Consider the following 22,871-nt stretch of genomic DNA (forward strand, 5'->3'; position numbering starts at 1 on the left):
GCAGTTCAGCTCCGCACAGTAACTGGTGAGCTAGCACCGATGAAAGGGAGAGGGCAGCTGATATTGACTGTGGGGGGGCGGAAAATGAGACACACTGTGTGGGTAGCAGAAGTACAAGATGCCTGTATTTTAGGTTTGGACTTTTTGCGGGAGCAAGGCTGTCAGTTAGACCTGGGGAAAGCCACACTGAGTTTTAGTGGTGGGCAGGTGGTGCATATGAGACCGCTGGATCCCCAGTGCGCAGCTACACATGCAGCCGGGCCTCACAGGTGCTGTGGGGGGGAAGGGAAACAGACAAGGACAGCCAGGTCGTACTTGTCGGCGCCTCGGTTTGACCCTGAGCTAACCACCCGTAGCCTGGACTCTCCTGTCGGCTGTAGGCTGACCCCGTCTGCGGTGGAGGGCTGTGAGAGTCTGCATGAGAGCGAAGCGAAGAGGATGACAGCTCTGCGCGAGGTCTGGCAAAGAAGTGCAGGGGACTTGGATGCTGAGCAGCGGGAGCGACTATGGCAGCTGCTGTTGGAGTTCCGCGACTGTTTTTCATGTAACGAGGAGGAGCTGGGACAGACCTCTCTCGTTCAGCACACAATCGACACGGGTGATGCTGCGCCTATACGGCAGCGCCCACGTCGCCTTCCCCTGGGCCGGCAAGACGCAGCGGAGCAGGCTTTGGAGAAAATGCAGCGAGCCGGCATAATAGAACCCTCTGAGAGCCCCTGGGCATCACCAGTCGTGATGGTGCCGAAGAAAGGGGGTGAGTGGCGCTTCTGCGTGGATTATAGGAGGCTTAATGACGTCACCAAGAAGGACTCCTACCCCCTTCCACGCGTGGATGAATGTCTGGACCTAGTAGCTGGCTCTTCCTGGTTCTCGTCCTTGGACTTGAGGAGCGGCTATTGGCAGGTCCCCCTGGCCGAAGAGGCCCGGCCCAAGACCGCGTTCTGCACGGGAAAGGGGCTGTGGCAGTTTAAAGTGCTCTGTTTTGGACTGTGTAACGCGCCTGCCACATTCGAACGGTTAATGGAGAGGGTGTTAGCTGGGGTTCCACACACAGAGTGCCTGGTGTATTTAGATGACATTCTGGCCCATGGCAACTCATTTGATTCGGCTATGGCCGCACTGCGCAAAGTTATGGAAAGGATCAAGGGGGCTGGACTGAAGTTACACCCGGACAAATGCAGGCTGCTGTGCAGGGAGCTGACCTTTCTGGGGCACCGAATAGGCAGCGAGGGTATCGGCACAGTGGAAGAAAAGGTGCGTGCCATACATGAGTGGCCCACCCCGACAGACCAGAGGGGACTAAAAAGTTTTTTAGGTTTAGCTTCCTATTACAGGAAATTTGTGCGTGGATTTTCAGGCATTGCTGCCCCCCTGTACAGGCTACTGCAGAAGGACCAGCCCTTTGTGTGGGCAGAGGACTGTAAATTTGCATTCAACACCCTCCAGGAGGCTCTGTCAAGCGCACCCGTCCTGGCAGCCCCTGACCCCGAAGTGCCTTTTGTTCTGGACACAGATGCCAGCGGCGATGGAGTGGGGGCAGTCCTATCGCAGGCATGGCCTGAAGGGGAGAGGGTTGTGGCCTACTACAGCAAAGCCCTGAATAAAGCTGAGCGGCGGTATTGCGTCACACGTAGGGAGTTGCTTGCTGTCGTCTTTGCCGCACGGCATTTTAAGTACTACCTGTGTGGCCGCCCCTTCACTGTACGCACTGATCATGCCTCACTTCAGTGGCTGATGACATTCCGAGAGCCGGAGGGACAGCTGGCTCGTTGGCTGGAGGAGCTGCAAGGCTACGAGTTCAGCGTGGTTCACCGCGCTGGAGAACGGCATGGCAACGCTGACGCACTGTCCCGTCGACCCTGCACTGAAGACGGCTGCCGGTATTGTGACCGCAGAGAGGCCAGAGAACAGCAGCTGGTTCTGGGGCCAAACAAGCGGGACAGAGAAGAGTGTGAAGAGACTGGCATGGCTTGTAGAGAGCTGCTGGTGGTGGACAGTGCTACCTGGGCCGCTGAACAGCAACAAGACCCGGATATGCAGCCTGTGATGCTGTGGGTGGAGGCGCGGCAGCGGCCACCCTGGGAGGAGGTGGCAGCTCTCTCCCCATGGACAAAAGGGCTGTGGGCTAAATTTAATGCTTTGCAGCTGGTTGACGGGGTCCTTCAGCGAGCATGGTTAGAGCCAGCGTCGGGAGAGAAAAAGTGGCAGACGGTGGTGCCCAGAGGGATGCAGGGGGCTGTTCTCAAGGCCATGCATGGCTCTGCAGGCTCTGGTCACTTTGGGGTGACCAAAACACTCCGGCGGGTCCGTCAAGCCTTCTATTGGGGGCGGCTGAGGAGAGACGTTGAGGACTTTTGTCGGTGCTGTGATGTCTGCACTGCTCGCAAAGGACCACCGGGCCAGTCCAGGGCTCAGCTGCAGCAGTTCCCAGTGGGGGAGCCCATGCAGCGGCTGGGGGTAGATGTGCTGGGGCCTCTCCCACTCACAGACAGAGGCAATCGCTACATACTCGCTACTGTGGATTATTTCACTAAATGGCCTGAGGCCTATGCCATTAAGGACCAGGAGGCCGAGACCATTGTTGATGCCCTAGTGGAGGGGATAATCAGTAGGCTGGGGGTGCCAGAGTCAATCCATAGCGACCAGGGGAGAAATTTCGAATCAAAGATTTTCGCCACAATGTGTACACGTCTGGGCATCACAAAGACCCGTACAACACCACTCCACCCCCAGAGTGATGGATTAGTGGAAAGATTCAACCGCACTCTGGGCGAACAGCTAGCTATCCTGACTGCCGACCATCAGCGCGATTGGGATATGCACTTGCCCCTGGTCCTGATGGCGTGTCGCACTGCAGTCCATGACTCCACTTCATGTACACCGTCCCTCCTCATGTTGGGCAGAGAGTTGAGGACGCCAGCGGAGCTGGCCTTTGGACGACCCCCGGATGCACCGCGGGTCCCTGCGGGCCCAGACTACGCCAGGCGACTACAGGACCGCTTAGACTCGGCACATGCGTATGCCCGCAGGCAAATGCGTAGTGCAAGCGTGCGGCAGAAAAGAAATTATGATGTCCGTGCCAAGGGCCGACACTTCGTGGCTGGGGAGCTGGTGTGGACCTACACTCCTAAACGGAAGAAAGGCAGGTGCCCTAAGCTGGATAGCCACTGGGTGGGGCCGTGTCTGGTCCTGGAGCGGCTGGGAGAGGTCGTCTACCGAGTGCAGATGCCTGGCAGGGGGCGCCGGGTGGCGTTACACCGGGACAGGCTGGCGCCTTACCGGGGCATTGCCTCCCCTCAGACAGCTGGGGAAGAGGAGGAAACGCCTTGGATGCCCGTCGTAGCATCACCTAACCGGGAAGTCGCCGCAGGTAGCCCGGGGGACACCGCAAGTGCACGCAGTTTGCCACCTGCGGCATTGGAGCCACCTGGCCGGGGACACACCGGGGAGCAACGAGAAATTACGACGCCCGTGGGCCGACCAAGGAGGAAGCGGCGGACGCCACTGTGGCTTAAAGACTTTGTCCTCGGGGACGAGGACCTAAGAAGGGGGGGGGTAATGTAGCGTGTCTGAAGTTCGAAAATGTATATGGTTCTGTTAGTGTTAGTGTTGCGTGGACCAGGGTTGGGGTGCCGCCCCTTCCGGGGGTTTGGGCGCGAATGTTGGGGTCGGGTGGCTAAAAGACCTGTGTTTGGTTAGTGTGAAGAGAATAAACCCAATTCATTATAAACCTGGCTCCTTATTGGCACGGAACGCTACAATATATATGGATTAATAAATAGTGTATCCATTAATGTATCCATACATGCAAGGCTGTCTCAGTAAATCCACAATCTAGCTTTTTGGGTGAAAAACCATGTTTTCATTTGGTTCAAGTGCTAAAGAGGATTCTGACATTTGGCACGTTAACAATAAAGGCATAAACAGTGAGTTTTGAGGATGTATGTCCAAGCAGCAGGTCCAAGGTCAGCCTCTGGAGGTCACTCCTTACGGGCTGGCACTATTGTGACAAACCTCGTGTCAACACATTTCTGATGAGTGCCATTATACCCAGAGATCGTAGACGCAGATATTCTGTAAGTCTGATTCACAGCAAACAGCCCATTGTAACTCATTTCCCCCTGCAGTGACTATAATAGCCTGTGTGGGTGCCCTGCATGTGTTTGTATGTAAACAACGCGTGTTCGTGCATAGACCCTTCTTGGTTCGGAGGCCACACTTCTCACACATGCATGCACACATAAATAACTCCGCAGCAAGATAATCACACGCTCACAGAAAAGAGCTGAGCCCAAACATTTGTCCAATTTCCTACCTTTTGATATTGATCGGCAAGAGAGGGAGCTATGGGGGTAGAACATTACTTTGCTACCTGCTGACGAAAACACCCCCGGACACACACACACACACACACACACACACGCAGCATGCCGACAAGAGGATGGAGAGGCAGATATGAAAGAGCCGAGGGGGGTGGTGGTTATAGCAGGGGGAAAAAAGAGCAGCGATAAGACGGGGAGAAATAGAAATATGGGTTAGGAGGAAGATGAAAGAAATCAAATCTGACAAGTGAAGGTACTCGTGGAGACAGAAGGAGCTGGATGACTGGATCGAGAGAAAGCAGGAGAGAGACAAGGGCACAGGGAAAAAAGGGATTAGGCAAAATACTAAAGGAGTGAGCGAGGGTGAGGGAACGCACACACACCAGCGTGTATACACACACACACACACACACACACCAGCGTGTATACACACATTAACGCGCATTCAAACCAGTTTCCTCTCCTTCATCCAGAAGTAAGTGCCGCCGAGTCTGCTCCAGTTAACACCTGAACAGGGGGAGGTGAAATCTAACGTGATGCCCTGTTATCTAGCGCTATGCCCCTAGACTCCTACACAGCGAAGGCGGTGATGTTTTGCAAGGCCGCCACAGTAATCCACAAATACCGAGGCTCTAATCGGGACACCGATCACACTGGAATGCAGTGGCACGTCAGCGAGCGAAGGTTATGGCGAACTCACACGCAACTGGTCGTTGTGGAAGATAACGAAAAGACAACTTAAGCAACTGTGAATGAGCCGTACAGTTGCCGAGTTTAAATAGTAATGTACTAAAAAACATAATAAAACAGCAATCTAATCAATAAAAAGACGATTGGCGGCAGAGCCGTGAGAAACTGACTCACCTCTCGGGTCTCTAAAATCGTGGTCGCAGGCGAGAATAAAGTAAGACGTGTGTAAATATCTAGACCCTGGTGGAGGATTAAATAAGTCGCCTCTGGTTTGGTGTAACAGATGGCGGCAGACTGAGGGGCAAGCTGGCGGTCTTGGGGCAGTGGGACACCAGAATGGCCTGGCGGGGGGATGGGGTTGGCGGTTGGCATCTGGGACAGGGTAGCAAGGTTAGAAGAAGCTATTCAATCACATCCGTGCTGCCAGTACTCAAATGGAGGGAAGGCGAGGATGAATAGGGGGGTGTTGTGGATGGCAACGGTCCAAAAAACCTGTTAATCGAGCACAGACTCTAATCCAGTGGCAGTTTAAGGTAAATCTAAGCAGACGAGAGCTCTTAAGTTGCAATATTGTACGCCCCAACCATGCATATTAGTTGCTTAAATCCCCCCTTGGCTTTTGTCATCAATACATTGATCTGAATGAGGCCTTGATGACTCATTTCTAAGTTGGCGAAAACACACTTGGACTGTAAACAAAGGAATCCCTAACGGTCTGATTGATGTTTTTACTCAAACCAGTTTGAAAGTTGCCACACAAAAATTCTTTAAAGATCACACGTATACACATAAGAAACCTTCACCTGTGCGGCGTGTCACACCTCGTTTTGCTCGGCTTCTACGAGACCTCAATCTAGGTCATCAATGAAGTCAGTTTGAGGTGCTCACTCAGCAAAGCACCACCATTTGTCAAACCCAAGCAAAGAGCAACGGAGATGCATCGGAAAAACACAGAAAGACCAAAGAATCATCATGGCGGCGAAGACCACATCCCCTCAGGGGAGGGAGGAGGATTAAGATAAGGAAATATAATGAGACAGGTATAGGTTACACGGAGGCAGAATGGGTCCTTTGAACTAATTTCAAAACACCGAAACGACTGAAAGCAGCAGCCGGTTCTGTGCCTGATCGGGTTCCATTAAGCAGCCGTGCTTCTCGTTATGTAAAGTAGAACTGATGCTTACCTGTTGCCTCAATGAAACGAATGCACTTCTCGATGAAGACCGGGATCGGCCTCTCGGGAGTCACCACGGAGGTCAGTGGCATGCCAAAGTAGTTGCTCTCGATTGGTTTGGAGATGGAATGCCGGGGTTTGGATCGTGGTTTCTGGACAGATATGATGGAGAGGAGAGAGGAGATTTTCAGGAGCACCCAGAGACCAACTAACTTTATTTGGGCCTGATTGACACAGAATGGCAAAATGGCAGTAAGCCTGGAGGAGAAGTGACCAAAAACATTGACCGACACGCACACACTGCTTTAATCTTAGACTGTTAGATAAGTAATCAAACATTCCTGACTCCACACCCTGTTCTGTGGAATAACGAGACATGTTCATCCATCACTCTCATCGTTTTATCGCCGTTGTCCTTCCTGCAGAATTAGGTTGCAGATAATCATACTCTGTTAAGCATTGTTTAATTACTTTCTAACTCCCGTAGTCTCGTGTTAAGAGACCTCTAATGCACTGCAGCAACGTTCTCTGCGCCTGCCTCGGTAAGATCGGAGGCATCAGCAGTAATTGTATTGCACTTTAATGTTGTTCAGCGGGAATGTTTTGAAGGCCCCTTGAGGCCTGGATCTCTAGTAAGTTTGTCAGCCCCCCCGAGGCTCTGTGCTAGCAGGCAGGGTGCTGAGGTAGGGATGCACGGTCGGCTGGGAACAAACACACACACACACACACACACAAAGCGGGAGCAGTGCAGGCCTGACAGACACACACACACACACACAGGAAAGGAGAAGAGGAGTGCTCATTAGAGAGAAGGAGCCTGGCGTGCCCTCTGCTCCAGATACCGGCCTCATTGCCCTGCAGTAAACATTTTCATAGCACAGATATGCTCACAGCGGCATTCAGGGAAACATGCAGGGAAACACTGGTTAATGCTTGGAGATGAACTGTGTAGATGAACACAGAATCAACTGGACCTTTTATTTTGTCTGAGTGCTCAGTAAATTTCCTCTGCTAGTGTACGTTATCTTTCAGCTGGCTTTCTAGGCTTCGACCTAAAAGCCCGGCAAAGCCAATCGTATTGGCCAATAAGTGGTTGGTTGTGACAAAACATTACCAGTTAGTATGTTGGGAGACAGCTAGATTGAAGAGTGGATAAAGCAATATATATTTTTTATTGGTGGCATTCCAATGTACATACACGTTACCGTTATGTGAATATGGATTATTATTAATGTATTTTTAAATAACTTTTAATGTTTAAAATTCAAAAACCTACTGTCAACATCTTAAATGTACTGTTTTCTTTATTTACAGTTCTCCAGCGCAAAATATTTTTATTCAGATAAAAAAATTAATAATAATCTAAAACACTTCGTTTCCTTTGATTCCATTATATGGTATGAGTCTGATTGATGCCTGTTTAATGATTTAAAAAGGGCAGTTGCTACTTCCCCCGTCAACTGGGTGTCAGGAAAAACAAAATGTCAAAGATAACTCCTTAACACTGACTGGCTAAAGAGTCTGCACTTCATTCAGCACGGCCACTGAGCTGCTGATGAAGGCTCGGTGCTGAAACCCATCCAGGATAAATAACGGTTTACAAATGTTGTCGAGTTACCAACATGAGCAGATTCCAAAATGGAATTTCCTCCATTTATCGCGCAGAAGCAGAATCCCCTGTGGCCCTTTCCCCGACCCGCCTTCGACGCTCCCTTCCTCAATGTATACACATCCTTACACTTGTGGCCATTAGCTGAACACCTGCGCATATTCATGTGAAGTGTGTAGCCAGACGTGCACACAACACCGACATGAAGCTATAATTGAATTTCAGGGGTAGTAATATTATATGTGGTACTACCAGAACAGCCTCTGTGGTGGTAGAGATCTGTGCTAGCGCCAAGTAGCAGCTCATCATTTATTTGTGTCCTATCGCACTGACTGTGACACACACACATGCCCTATCTTAGTTAAGCAGACTGTCTCTGAACCCCCCCCCACACACACACCACCTATGTCTCTCTTCCACCCACTTTTCTCTCCCACTGTCTCATCCCCCTGCAGTTTTGCCTTCTGGAGACTCCTTTTAGTTGCTGACTGAGAGAATATGTTGCCAGCGCTGAGAAGACAAAACAGACCTCAACCACAAAAGACAAACAAAATAACATGACACCACGATGAGTGTTACATACACTGTCGGCTCCCGAAACACAAATCTGCAAAAAGAAAAAACAAAACCACTAGCGTGATCCTAACTTATCCTAATCCTAGCAAGCATTCTTGCTCTGCCAATGTGTTTCCTATTTTTCTTTTGATTTTCTCCCTTCCTCTTCTTTTTTTTTGTACGAGGACACTAGACTGGAACTGAGGTGACTGAGAAATTTAAAGCATTCCTCTCGCTGGCTGAGGAGGTTTGGAAAAAAAAGAAAAAAGCTGCAGGAAAGAGGAAACGCTTCCGGCCTCTCTCTGAGGGAGGGCGGGCGGGACCCAGTTGGTCATTGCCCAAGGTAAAGGAGGGAGGGGGCGTTCACAACAGACTTGGAGTCTACCTTCAATTATTCGTTCATACACGTCATGCCTCGGAGTGATGGACAGTACCCTAAGGCGCTGAGCAGGCAAGTGTTTACAGTGCACGAACCCAAACTGTCAGCCTAAAATCTAATATCGTCTTTTGAGCCTTGCAAGCCACTGTAACAGGGACGGCTTTTCCTATACCGACACAGAGCAACTGCTACAACACGTCTCCCCGAGAGGGCCCAGTGACTGAAGAACATGCCATTCAGGCGCCATTCAGCAGATTGAAAATAGACACTTATCTTTGAAATAGCTGCTTTGAAAAAAAGTGAATGGAACAAGATAACTTGCTACAAACAAGAATTAAGCCATAATGGGCAATAAACTGGTCTAAAATCAGCTGGTTTACATTTTCCTGTGGTTTTGTTTTGAAACAAGCCTAATTATGTGTCATGTGATACCTTATTGATTCCCCTTGCCCACGGGGGATCAGAGCAAAGGGTCGGGTAAGAGTCAGAGCTAGGGGAGCTTTTGTAATTGCTAACAAGGGGATTGGTCCAACGTATTGATACCCCATCCTTCCACGCTTTTCCAGCATAACATTGCTGAGACGGTTAAGAGCTATGGGACAACGTACAGGTACTTGGACATCCCAGCGGAGTGTGTGATAGCATTAATCATCCGCCTCCTGTTGCACCCACCCAACAGCCAACAGCCATGGTAATTATCCCAGACGCAAAACACACAAAGCTGTAACTTCTATTCAGCTGACACTTCTGTGCCACGCAGTATGTGAGTGAGCAGCATACCAGGCTGATAAGGCTAACAGGGTAAGGTCAAAACTATTGTCAGACATGTGAGTGACGAGCATGGAGACGAACTGGAGAGGTGGAGGGGGAGTGAAAGAAGGAAGCAAAAAAAACAAGATACAGGGACAGGGAACAATTTGGCGTCTTAAGAAGACCCAGGATGGCACATATGTCACATCAGTACCCCCAAACTGAACAGTTAACCACACTGCCTTCACCTGATGACAATCACTAGATCATTATCACTAGGGCAAACACTCTGCACTTTCGGCAACTAAGTTGTAAACTATGATTAGACCGTAATTAAACCACCTCTTAAATAATCGGAAATCTGATGCAGCTAAGCAGACAGACAAAATTACAGTGTGCTACTGTGGCCCTTATCTATTAAGTTTATACCTTCTGGTATTACAGTTTAGCAACGGGAGTTTGTCTCCTTCCTCGGCTTATCTGGCCAGTTTAGAGCGCTCTCACACAGCGGTCAGGGTCAAATATAGCAGACATGCTTTTAGGGGAGGTCCTCCAGTACGGTGTACTCAAGTCGAGGAATGACTAATGATTTCAGTATACTTTTCTACTCCCTGTAGTTTACCTCAGTTAAAAAAAAAAAAACAGATCATAAAGTTGAGTAGTCACAGTTATCCTCCAACGCAAAGTACAGAATAATTGTACTGAGGATTATGGATTTTTGATTATATCCATAAACCACTACATGTGAATAAACTAGAGACGCATTTGTATAGGCTCACAACATCCAACGATCAGTCATAACTTACAATTCATACTAAGTGGTTTTGCTTAAAAAATGAATTTCCACTATTTAAACGTTTGCCACTCTCCTGTACAAACACGGTTTTTCACTTTTCCTGGACAACCTTCTATCATAGAAATATGCGGTATTTTAAAATAACAGTTGGACACTGCCATCTTTGTGAATAGTTCAATCAACCAATAAAATAAAATGATTTAACACTTGTTTTAGCAACAGAGGTCATGCTCAACATAACCCCTATCTCACAGAAGCTTGCACCGTCACTGACCTTTGTATTTCTGCGCAGGCTCTTGAGAATATTTCTTCTTTTGGGATCCTCACTCTCCTCGATGGCGTTGTCTTTTTGGGCTCCTCCCTCATCCTGGTTAACCTTGGGCGGACCCCCCATCTCGTCATCACTGCCGATGGAGAAGCTCGTCCTAAAACTGCTGAACTTGCCAAGCCGTTTGGATCGGTCTCTGTAAAGCTTGGGCTTTACCCCGATGGCGGACAGCTTTCTCCTTCGTTCCAGCGAACTGCTGTCAGCCTCACTATCTGACCCATTCCCCCCAGCACTCCCATTGGAGTGACCTTTGTTGGCATTGCGGATTGTGATAATCTTGCCTTGTGTGCTGTCGTGCGGGACAGAGTAAATGTTCTCCGCTTGTGTGGGTCGAGGTTTGCTCACTGCATCCATGGGCTCTGCGTAATCTGAGGGGTCATAACCACCGTCGCTACCTGGCGCCCAACTGACAGCCTGGGGCAAGGAGCGGCGGTTGGTGCCCCCCTGCTGATCCATGTAGGGGCCGAGATTCACCTTACCGACCGGCTTGGGCTTCACTTGTGGAGGAACCTTGTTGTTCAGCTTGCTCTCAAAGGTGCTAAGCTCAGAAATGACAGAGAAGGTATCACTTGAATCCAGATCTGGCAGCTTGTAGCTTCCCAGGTGGGAACTGAGGCTGCCATCTTCCCTGAGGGTAGGATATGGTGGCGATGGATCGATATCGTCCTCCGAGTCCAAAAGCATGTTAACTGGACTAGGGGAGCCACAGTGAGGGCTGCTGCTCTCATTTGTACACGCCTCAGCCACATTGTCATACATGTGCGTGGCCTCAACGATGTTGTGCTTCTCTAACGCCTCTTTGAGAAAGGCTTGGAAAAGGTCTATTTTATGAAGCCCCCCTACCACCCCACCATGCCCACATATCACGGTGTTGAACCTGGCCTCTATTTCATGGGCCAGTTCCTCTCCTTGACTGACCTGCTCCTTAGCTGACTCTGAGTCTGACAGCTCCATTTGGCTCTCTCCAACTGCTAGCAGCTGCACTGGGATGATGTCTTGGACTTCACACAGGAAAGCACATAATGTCTCCATAGAGGCCTTGCGGCGAGCAGAGTAAACTGCAATATAGCCGTGAACCAGCTTGGTCTTGCGAAGTGAGAAAGAGGAATGAAAGGAGAGCAGTGACAGCTCAACATTCTGTCTCTGACCTCCTATACTAAGATCAAGCAAAACTGATGTGCCACTGCTGAGGTTACTAGCAGGACGACAATGCTGGGGCAACAGGAAAGGGGCCAGCAGCTGGTCTATGTCGTACGTGTCTCCACACATCAGGCACATGACTATCCTCAGGTCTGCCTCTAGCACTGGCTGGGACTGAGAGTCTCTGAATGCAGAGGATGGAGGGGGTAATGGAGGGGAGCTGCTCCCAATGTTTCTCCGTAATTCTAAGAGGCTCTTCAGCATCTGGTTGATCTGCCTCTCATTGACATTGCGACCATAGCCAACCCCTGGAGAGGCGGGGTCTAAATAGGAACACTGCAGCTTTCCAGCCACCTGCTGCCCTTGTTTGATAAGAGTCTGAGCCGTCTCTCCCCCAATATCCCCAATGGACCCTACTCCCCGCTTGGTGACCAGAAGGAGGGACAGTGGGAGTTGAGCTAAGCTGTTTTCCCTTTCCCTTCTGCTTATAGTCGACTCTCGGAGCTTCTCTAAACTCTCAACAACATAAGAGAGGGATTCCTTTGAGTTGTACAGACACAGGCAGCCATGAGGTGTAAAGGTTGGTGTATGGAATGAATTGACTGGCAGGCGGACGTTGCCCTCTATGGGACGAAGGGCTAACTCGTACATCTTGCCATCCAACACGTACCGGTCGTCACTTGTGCACGTGGCCCTTATCTCATTTGCCATCTCTCTTGCTAGCCCATCTTTACCGAGGATGACAAGATTTATCCGTTCAGCCCTCCCCAAGTCCAGTCTTGAACTATCTGATGATGGGTAGCGGGTAGGGAATCTGTTGGCCAAAATCTGCTCTATCTTACTGTCCACACAGTGAGGATTGTTGGGACAAGTGTCCTTTGTAGGGTGGTAGACAAAGTGGATATGTTTCAATACTAGAGCGTCCCTTTCTGCCTGTAGCTTCTGCAAAGCTTTAAACCTTTGCTCCTCACCCAACACCTCCTGAATGGCTCCCATTTTCTCTTTACTTGGCTTTGCATCCACTTCCAGCTCATAAAAGAGCTCAGAGTATTCAAGAAGTAGTTCCTGAAAGTCCTCTTTGGCTCGGTCAATAATTTCCTTCTGGTGTTTGTTGTAGATGTCCAGATATTCCGCCTCATCCAGCCATTGGTAAAAGTCTTCATTCATGATGAAGCTCCGGGCCTCCTCCCAAGGTTTCCCTGGTGTGATGAAAGGAGATACACTCAGCTTTTCCTTAAACTCCCATCTCATCTCAGCCCGCTTGCGGTCATTTCTTAGCTGCACCAGGTGGGTTTCATAGATAGTTTCAGCTACAGGAGTCTCCAGAAGGTCTTGGGGGATTCGATCATCATCCATGGCGTCAATATGTGTCGTGGTCTCCCAAGGCGTGTCATCAAGCACTACAAACCATTGGGAGAAATCTCTCTTCATCTCCAGGACTTTCTGAACTCCAGACCAGCTCAGGTGGTCTATCTCATCCAACTCTGGTAACAGTACAGACAGGGCCTGTGGGAGAGTACTAAGGTAGGCCTTTCTACGTTTCTCTATATGATCTTGTTTGAGTCTATGCACATGCTGCTGGAAGAGCTTCTTGGCTTTAGCGGTCCCCTCAAGGAAGACATAGTCCTTGTACTCAGGGGCTGACTGCATGCGGCGACTGACTGCAGGCCATGTCTCATTGTGGCTCCTCACGATTTGGTTGACCAACCACTCATAGCGGTCTTTGGCTGAGGCGATCTGTTGACTCTGCTGTTTCAGTGCCTCAAAGTAAGGGATGATTTTGGGCTTTCCCCTGCTCTTGTCAATTAGCTGAACCAGTGTAAGAAAGGCAAGTTCAACATTGACATTAGATCGTGCTGATGTTTCTACCACCTGTAGGTTCTTCTTGGCTAGGGCAAAGGTGTGTGAGTCTTTAATATAGCGCTCAACTCCTTCATCACATTTAGTGAGAACCAGTACAACAGGTTTCTTCGTTTTGGCTTGCTGGTTGTACAGGTTGGTAACAAACTTCATCTGGTCCTCAAAGCTCCGGTTCATACCCCTGCTAACATCCACACACAGTAAGAAGCCATCCACATTAATCTTGCCTTCAGGCATCTGTTTCTGATCAAAGTCCTGCTCCAGACCCAGCTGATCTGTGCAAAAGTACATCAGCTTCTCAGCCGAAGCCAGCTTGGTGGAAGCTGCCCTCTTGATGTAAGGCTGGAGCGCCGTGCTTCGGTGCGGCTGGAACGTCTGATCATCAATGAACTCAGTCTGCTCCACCACATTCATACGGCATTCGGGCCCCTCCTCCAACACCCGCGTGGCCTCTCCCCAGAACAGGAAGTGGTCATTGTTTACCACACGGCCTCCGAAGTCACTGGTGCTGAGAACGGAGGTGTGGTCTAGGTGGAAGTCATCTGCACTTGGCCGAACAAAACGGTTACACAGGCACGATTTGCCCACACCACATTGGCCTTTCTCCTTCTCCGTGCCGGACAGCCCAACCACAACCAGGTTGTAGGTGGGTGCCCGCGCATCTTGCTTTTTGGCCATCATCAATGCTGGCAGAGGCTCATCCTGCCATGCTGGCCAGTAGCTCTAGGTAGGAGAAAGGGCGGCCAGGGGAAAAGGGGGTTTCCATGCAAGATGACCTCACCGGGCTGGGGTTTGGCCCTGTAGGACAGAGAGAAAGAGGGAGAAACATGGGGAGATTTATTTAATATTCAGAAATACAGAAGAAAAACATTCCAATGACAGGCTTTATTATTAGAGAGATATTGTGTCAATTCCTTCTATGCGTCTGCGCGCCGTTAATAATGTTTAATCTGTGATCCTATTTCTCTAATGAATGTTTCCTGAAAAGATTGAGGTCAGTGGAAAAGCTGCTGGAATGCTACAAATTACTTAACCCGGCTGTAGCTCAGTAAAAAGCAATTTTACCCCATTTAATTTTTATACTGCCAGGACAGAACTGCTAACATTGGTGGCTTCCACATTTTATTCCTGGGTTTGCTGAGACGTGTTTTGGCATATCATCCGACATCTAATACTATGGTTAGTTGTCTCACTGCCAGTAGCAGTTGAATTAAGTTAAATGGAGCTTTTGGTATTGCACAAAACAGACATACGAATGTGCACACATACACATGCACTACCACACACACACACTTGTGAAAATAGGCTTGCTAACCTCTCTGCATCCAAAATGAAAGACACACACAAGAAGATGAAAGCAGATAAGTGATCCAGAGCTAAAGTTACTAATTGGCCAACTAGGGAAAGCCATCTGCATTTTAAAAGGCTGCACTGCCTGTTGGCTGACTCGTCTCCATCAAAAACATGTTTTCCTAGGTTTCCTACTATACAGCACTCTACAAAGAGATCAGAGTTGGCTGATGCATCAGTACTAATGTCTCGACATATTTACCCACAGTAGATGAAGGAAAACATGGTGCCAATTTGTGGACTTCATCAAACAATATCCACAACTGATCTTTCGTCAAACACAGCCATCGTTAACTGATAAAGCACCGTTTTTTCCAAAGGTATACAGATGACCATCCATTTTTATACTATACTGCTGCTATGTGTAAATGCTGTTTTTTTCACTTGTTAGTCATGGAGACATAGGGTGGAGTGAGTGGCTGAGGGAGTGTTGGTAATATGAATTATTTGCTTAAAATGTATTGTAAACTACTATGTTTCGACAAGATATTGGACACACAACGAAAAGAAACATTCATAGAGGTCTACTTATTATGGCCAATCTCAGTATAATTTATTCCACCAGTAGCTCCGGACTAAAAATAACGAGAGGATGAGGGATGCTTTTTGTGGAATGGCCCTCTCTGACAGCGCAATTTGTAAAAGGAATAAAAATCTTTTCAAGATAGACAGCAAACAGACTTGCAGTACAAGACCATCCCCTCCATGTCATAACTGAAGCGCTAATGTAGTAAAAACAGACATTAAAACCACCATTAATCACAAATAGCTATTGTGACAGAGCACAAAAGCAGACAAAGCCTTCAGTGCTGCTGAATCGTCAGACAACAGAGAACTGTGGATGCGCAAAGATGAACTTCAAAGCCCAGCGCTGCTTATACCACAGGGCGAGACAATGGAAAGGAAATTGTAGGAGGAGTAAGACACTCACTACAGTAGAACAAACGGTAGATAAAAAGCAAGCTCGCAACTGCGGTGTACCGACTTCTGCATATACTTTACATTTTGATAGTTTTACTTGAAAGCCGAGTTACTAATTGAAGTTCAAAGCGGACAATTATGCCCTTGAAAACCCGAGTTCCACTAAAGTCTGATCAGACTGTAAATGAACATTAAAGAGGCCTGGGTGCTCCACCAGGTGTATCCAAGTGCCAGAAGAAAAAGAAATCACAGTCAAAGAGAAAGTCCAGAGAAGGACTCTGCATTAATAAGGATGTTGTGCTTGGCAAGACCTGCTGGACCATATTTCACAAGCAGCTACATGACCAGGTAATTATGTTTAATTCAAAATCCAAACCGCTTACATATATGTTTTAGTGTCTGTATGTGCACTCAAATACAGACAACATACAGTGATCTATTGAGCTGGAGTCAGCAGGTTAAAAGCACACCTGTGTCCTGATGTTTAAAATACGAAGCCGACGGGCCAAACTACAATCAGCTACAAAAAATATGACATGCTCCCCCTGGCTATGGTCCTCCAGCAAAAGAGAACATGTATCCAGCCTGTAAATTCTCTTTTTTTAATATACTGTATCCACGTGACACCTGTGCTACACAAAGACACAGGCATCACAATATTATGAATGTCATGCGATAGATGTTTCATGATGACATCTAGAAGAATTCATTAACAGTTACTCACGCGTTTCTCATTTCGTTGTGTTATCATTCATTGTGTTCTAAATTGCACATTGTTACTTTTGGAAGTCCACCCAAAGCGCTCCGCGATTGCAAAGGTTGCTGTGACCTGCATCTTTGCACAGACAGAACTGTTTTTACATGCTCAAAATAGCTGCCCACTCAGCTGACACTACATACAGAGGAGGTATGAAGGCTCTGGTGCAGACCCACACCAGCACAAAATGCCTACATGACTTAACTAAATTGCGCGCACACACACACACACACACACACCAGCTGCTTTTTCACCCTGTGTAACAGCCTGGTGATGAGCGTGTCCTGTGTGAAATGGGTCATGTCTGTGACCAGTTATGAGCGTGTCTGGATTAAATAAAGTCAGGCACTCCTTAAGTCCCTATGGACCTGGGGTGGGCCAGCCAGGCTCAACATGCTCACAGACGCATGCTAACATCTACTTCACTGAACCCACCTATCAATTCTTTAATATATGTCCCTGCGTTTGTGCTGTGCATGTCAATCTACAAGTTCATGCACATTATGTGACAGTTGAATAACGTACTCAGCGTGTGTGTGAAGGAGGGGATTTTCTTTGCAATTTCCACAAAGGAAACTCCAGCAGATAATGGTAAGAAAAAAAAAAGAGACCGAGTGCACCGGCCAAACCGACAGAAACACAGAATATACAGTACATGTGACATCACAACTGTGCAACTCGGCTCGTTTCGACAGCCGCTCTTACTGGTACTCGTGCCGCATTTCGCACACAATAGATCCAGTCATTTAGGGAATACATTTCCTCTTTCCGGAGACCTATAAAAACACCACCGCAGAGCTAGACTAGCCTTAGTGAAGCAGTCCAGTTGTACAGCTCTCAGACAACAAGTCTCTCCCAGTTCACCCAGATGCCTGGTGTGCATGTCCAGCAAGTTATCCACCGTCTCGAGGCCCGTGGCAGTTCAGGGCGGAAGCAGAGAAAAATAAGAAAGAGGTTGTAGCCGTCTCTCACCCTGAAACGTTCGGGTAAGCCGAATAGGAGAGAGAAAGAGAGAGAGGGAGAGAGAGAGAGAGAGAGTTTGAGGAGGTAGACGAGGTGCAGGAAAGAGGGCAAGGAGTTGGGGGGTGGGAGGGCGGGAAGTTAGTGCACATGGAGAGGATGGGGGTATAGAGAAGAATGAGGTTGAGGGGAAGGGGAGCGGGGTCAGTGGCCCGGGTCATGTGAGCTGCACATTGGAATCCCCTGAGGGAAGAGGGGGAAGGGCGTGGCGAGGCCTGCATGAGTTAAGGGTCAGGGTCTGACACTTCACATCTCTCTCTCTGCCCCTGCCAGTTCACAACCACCACTACAGGGAGCACATACCCAAATACCACATCTCCATTTCCCTGTTGCCTTTGCTACATCCTTTCTCTGACAAGCATTTTAAAAATCTATTGGCTCTAAAAAGTTGCGACAGAGAATCTTTCCCTAACTGAACCAGCCACTTCTAGGTCACGGACTGTGTCCTGGACAAGAGAAGCCAAGGAAGATAGGATGCATCTGTAGGGTATTGGAGTGCAGCCCGAAGCCAATGCCGGGGCGGCAGGGCGTGAAGTTCATCATAACACGTGCTACAAAAAGGGCAGCAGGGAAGAGGCAGTGTTCAGTGCTCATGAGAGAGACCATGTAGCCATGTAGGGGGGGGGGGGGGGGGGGGGGTTGGGGGTTGAGGCGCATTCCTTTCACAACTGAGCAAGATGGAAGAGTCAAGTCAGGGAGTAATTGTGACTCTGGGCCGTTTTGACGTACCAATGTAAATTTCTATCGCCTTGGCGCATCAACCTGAATGTAGTGTGAAAATCTAAGTCACGAAAAGTGGTTTAGAGGGAACTTCTAATTGTTGTGTGGAATATACATTTTCCTAATTGAAGTCTTGGATACATATAAAATATATGTGGGGAGGGGGTTAGAGATAGCCAGTGCTCAAGTCATTGCCTGAGACTATGCCACAACTACAGCATATTTCTTACAGCATGCAATGGAGTTCATACTAAAAAAGCAGCTAAACAAGGATAAACGCAGAATATTGCTCGCAGGTTTTTCCAGCAAGCCCTCTGGTTGCACAGTATTATACACTCAGGAAGGCTGGGGAGTTGTCAGAAACAAAAAGGTCATGAAATAGTCATGAAGCTGTACGACTGTGATAATGACGGAGTGGCAGCGAGGTGGAAAAACTCTCGCTGGCCTTAAGACTCTGGACTAGCTAGCACTCTTCCAGTGAAAAACATGTTCTCCCTCCCCTTGTCAATCCCCTGGAGCAGAAAGGCCTTCATCCTTTCTCCTCAACCTTATTATTTTCCTGTCCTTCCTGCGCTCACTCCAAAATCTTTCTTCATCTCCCCATCTCCATCCGTCAAGATACATTTCATTGAGACTCTTCGTGTCTCCAACACTATCCCACGCTCTTCCTTCTCATCCTCTGGAGGTTTGCTGTCCATTAGTACAAAACTAGGGTCCTGGGCAGGGGATCTGTTTGGGGTCAGACTGTGCACTCTAGCTCATGAAGATCAAAACTACATAATGCCGATATATAGCACATAACCGCAGACGCACACACAGCTCGAAACAATTATTACAAGAATATTTTTGCAAAAATCTGCCTCCATTCGCTAAAACATTTAGTCTCTTCCTCAAATGCAAAGCAAATCAATCCAGCGCCCACAAAACAGCCAAAAACAGAAATATATTTTCTGTTTTCCATTAGAGATGAAGGGGAATGAAAAAGTAATATCGCTTTTTATAATGCCAAGATTAAAATAGTTCTTATTTTTATTGTAATAAAAGGAATTAATCAACAGCACACAACCACACAAGGTTGTCATTGACCTTCCGCCATGTTTTCATTGACATATAATGAACCCTTGTTACTTACTGTGCCAAAGTGAGCAGGCACAGTAAGTAACAAAATATTACACTGAGGAGAAAATACTTAACGGATGTCCTTTTGCAGGATTGGGAGTGCTGCTGTTACAAATGTCATTTGTCCTACACCTGTCTGCTATGGCCCACGTCTCCAGTGGATTGTAGTTTTTAGTAACCTTCAGTGAAGCGACTATTTAGCCAAACTCATCGGTTATTTCCACCCGCCAACCCCCCTCCGCCTCCGGAAGAGAAAGGTGGACAGACAGACAGAGGGAGGAAGGAAGGATGCAGGATAAGATCCGAAAGAAAAAGAATGAGAAGGACAAAGTGCGTAAACAAACATTCGGTCAACAATTGAGAATGCAGCCTATCAGGAATAAGACAAAGGCGAGAGGTCGGAGGGCAGAGAAGATGAAATTCAAGACTGAAGGCTTCAACGAGTAGAAACGGACGAAAGCGGAGGTTCAAGTTGAATAAAAGAGAACGATTTTGAAAGATCGGACAGCCTTTTTAAGAGAGTGGAAGGAGAGAGAGTGGTCAGGGCATAGAAAGAGTGTGTCACTGTGGTTAAACCTCTTCAAACGGCGCCAGAAGGCCTCGCTGATAGCGCAGCTAAATATAATGTGCTGGAAACACTATGACAGCTCCAGGTTTAGTACTAGCACCACATAAATCTGCTCTTACAAACACACACATGAACAAATACTCAGTGCGAGATACCTTCGTCTTCGACGATAAAGTCATTTCTCTCCAAGTCGAAGGCGTGTGAAAGGTCAGTGTTTCTGCAGCCAGAACTTCTCCGACGCCAGTTCTCTCACCTTCACACGCCGCTTAGTTTGATTTCAGTCACTAAGCTTTAATCCGTTCAGTTTGACCGGACGTTGAATTTCCCTCTGATCCAAAATTAACGGGTTGATTGTATGATTGGTTTGTCGGACAATATGCCTGAATGCCTCCTGCTTTAAAAAGGTCTTACATGATTCACATTTCAACGACTTTGGGTTCCTGACTGTTGGGTCTGATGAAACTAATTGAAGCGGGCATCTTTGATTCGGGAAACTCTTGGATGATCTAGTTTTTGAATAATTTGATGGCGTAACAGCACGAGATTTGGGAGGGGGGACCAACCACTGGTAGAAGGAGACCGTTGCTCCACAGATTTCCTGTTCACTGGGCTACACAACATAAACAACAAGTGTTGCTTTATATGCACGTGAGAAAGACAGACAAGGCTGTGTTTTCCTTTGGCACAAAAGCTCATCTGTGGGCCTCTGCTCTCCCTCCCACTTCATACTCTCTGCCAGGCATGAACTGCCTTACTCAATTCTTTCAATGCCCCCTGGCCCTTGTCAAATTTAGCCTATATTTCCCGTCCTCCTACGTCCTTCCACATCTCTGCTGTGCTCTCTCGGCAGTATCACCCGACCTTGTGGCCTCATCCCCCCCCCGTAGGACCAGCAGACTGTCTGCTGCAGGTGACTGTACAGCTGATCCCTGCTCCCCTGCTGGAATGCATTCAGACAGCCAATACATCGGTGCTGTCCTCCCCAACTCAATTCAACAGCACAAACAAACAGCTACAATGCAGACGGATGTGGGCCGTAAACCAATATGTCCTACGCACTCAGTTATGTGGTTAAAATTACTCTTCCTAAAGGAGGGGGGTTCTGTGGCAGCTCTTCCCAGCCGCTAATCTTCCACCTGAGTGAGCCTCCAATTGTAGATGCTAGTGTAATGGGTTTGGCAGCAATGATGTGTGTGTGTGTGTGTTTTTTGTTAGTCTTTAAAAAACTGGGGACTTTTTTTTCCAATAACAAGGACTGGATATCTTTTGAAGAATGTTTCCTTGTCTAACGTTTCATTAAAACAAAACTTAATTTTGTCTGTGTTAACAGGGCCGGCGCTAGCCATTTGGGTGCCCTAAGCGCAAATGCTTGGTGGTGCCCCCCCCAACCAACGAACCAACTACCACCACCACCACCAAAGGAAAACCAACCATTCAGAATGTCTTAGTTAGGTTCTCTTTATTCCCCAAATAACTTCTAAACATAAATAATTTACATAAACAAACATGAAAAGAAATAAATTATATAAAAGATAAAATTATAAATTATAAATACCAAATACTACCACAATTACTAAAAACACAGATTTGGAAGTGAACATTGTAAACGCAGAAAGTATTCAAGTATATATATCCGTGTAAGTAATAATGTGCACATTTCTTCAGTAAGTACAAATAATAATAATAAAGTGCAAACTGCACAGTAGAATTTACTTTACCATCTCTATAAAAGAGACCATTCTGCTATCCAATAGAACAATATTACAAACATTTTCACTACCATCAGTTGTCAAAGGCCCTACAGAGGCACACGCCTGCATTTCCTAGCTGCAAAATCAGCTATCAGGTCATATGATAGTTTCTGAGCCCGGTCCCCATTGATGCTGATGACAGCCAGACCACTTAAACGTTCCTGCCCCATTGATGAGCGCAGGTACGTTTTGATTAGTTTGAGCTTTGAAAAGCTTCGCTCAGCAACTGTGACAGGGAGAGTCAGTGCAATACGAAGCAATCCATAGATTGGGATATGCCTCTTGAAGCCGATTGTTATGCAAAAACGTTAATGATAACATGAAAAACAAATGATAACAGAAACGGTAACAGAAACTTGGGGGGCCCGCGGACGAGTACCGAATACGGCCCACGGCGGTCCGTGCGGACATTATGAGCGCGAGTACATGTGGGCAGCCGGCCGCCCGGTGACCGCTAGCAACGGTCCTCACGAGACAAAGTTCGGGGACCCCTGGTTTAAAACATTGTCTTAGCTGAGAGCGACGCGCGAGCATCATCCCGCTGTCTCTTTTTTCTTCTTGTTTCCGCCCCCGACTCTTGATGCCTTTTCGAAGCCGTTTCAAAGCAGTCTGCCACATTTGAGATTTGAGGCATAATGGAACAAACCACTGGGAGGTGGGGGAGGGGGGGGGGCGCACAGGAGGTCCCCCTTTTTCTAGACTAATTTGGTCTAGGCCTATTATTTTTGTATTGATTTTGCATATTAACATGCTTTAGAAATATTGTATTTGTTATTTATACAAGTAGCCTACTGTGATGATTTTTCACGTCCCAGATTTTTTGGTGCCCCCCCAGACACTTGGTGCCCTACGCGCAGCGCGTGATGTGCGTGTGCGGAGCGCCGGCACTGTGTGTTAATATACATGTTCATGTCTTGGTGCATTAGGGTAAAGTTATTAAATAATTGCTTCCAGCACATCCTTTCTATTTAAAAAATGAAATTGAACTGTGCATAATAGATTTCCTCATTAAAAAGAGCCTGTAAACTAAAAAGGAGTCGGGCTCTCCTACTGCTGAAGGGA

General features: G+C 47.8%; 1 protein-coding gene across 2 annotated transcripts in view; it reads right to left on the reverse strand.

Moving 5' to 3' along the window:
* The window catches only part of arhgap35a (Rho GTPase activating protein 35a), a 60,851-nt gene that overhangs the window by 12,757 nt on the left and 25,223 nt on the right, over positions 1–22,871 (reverse strand). For both annotated transcript variants that reach the window (XM_037457695.2, XM_037457687.2), the window contains 2 exons: positions 10,550–14,401; positions 6,197–6,338 (listed from right to left, as the gene is read on the reverse strand). In XM_037457695.2, coding sequence (XP_037313592.2) covers positions 6,197–6,338; positions 10,550–14,284 — 3,877 coding nt within the window. In that variant the 5' untranslated portion in view covers positions 14,285–14,401. The remainder of the gene's footprint in view (positions 1–6,196; positions 6,339–10,549; positions 14,402–22,871) is intronic.

Source organism: Pungitius pungitius, chromosome 3, assembly GCF_949316345.1.
Source record: "Pungitius pungitius chromosome 3, fPunPun2.1, whole genome shotgun sequence".
In the NCBI taxonomy this organism is placed as follows: domain Eukaryota; kingdom Metazoa; phylum Chordata; class Actinopteri; order Perciformes; family Gasterosteidae; genus Pungitius; species Pungitius pungitius.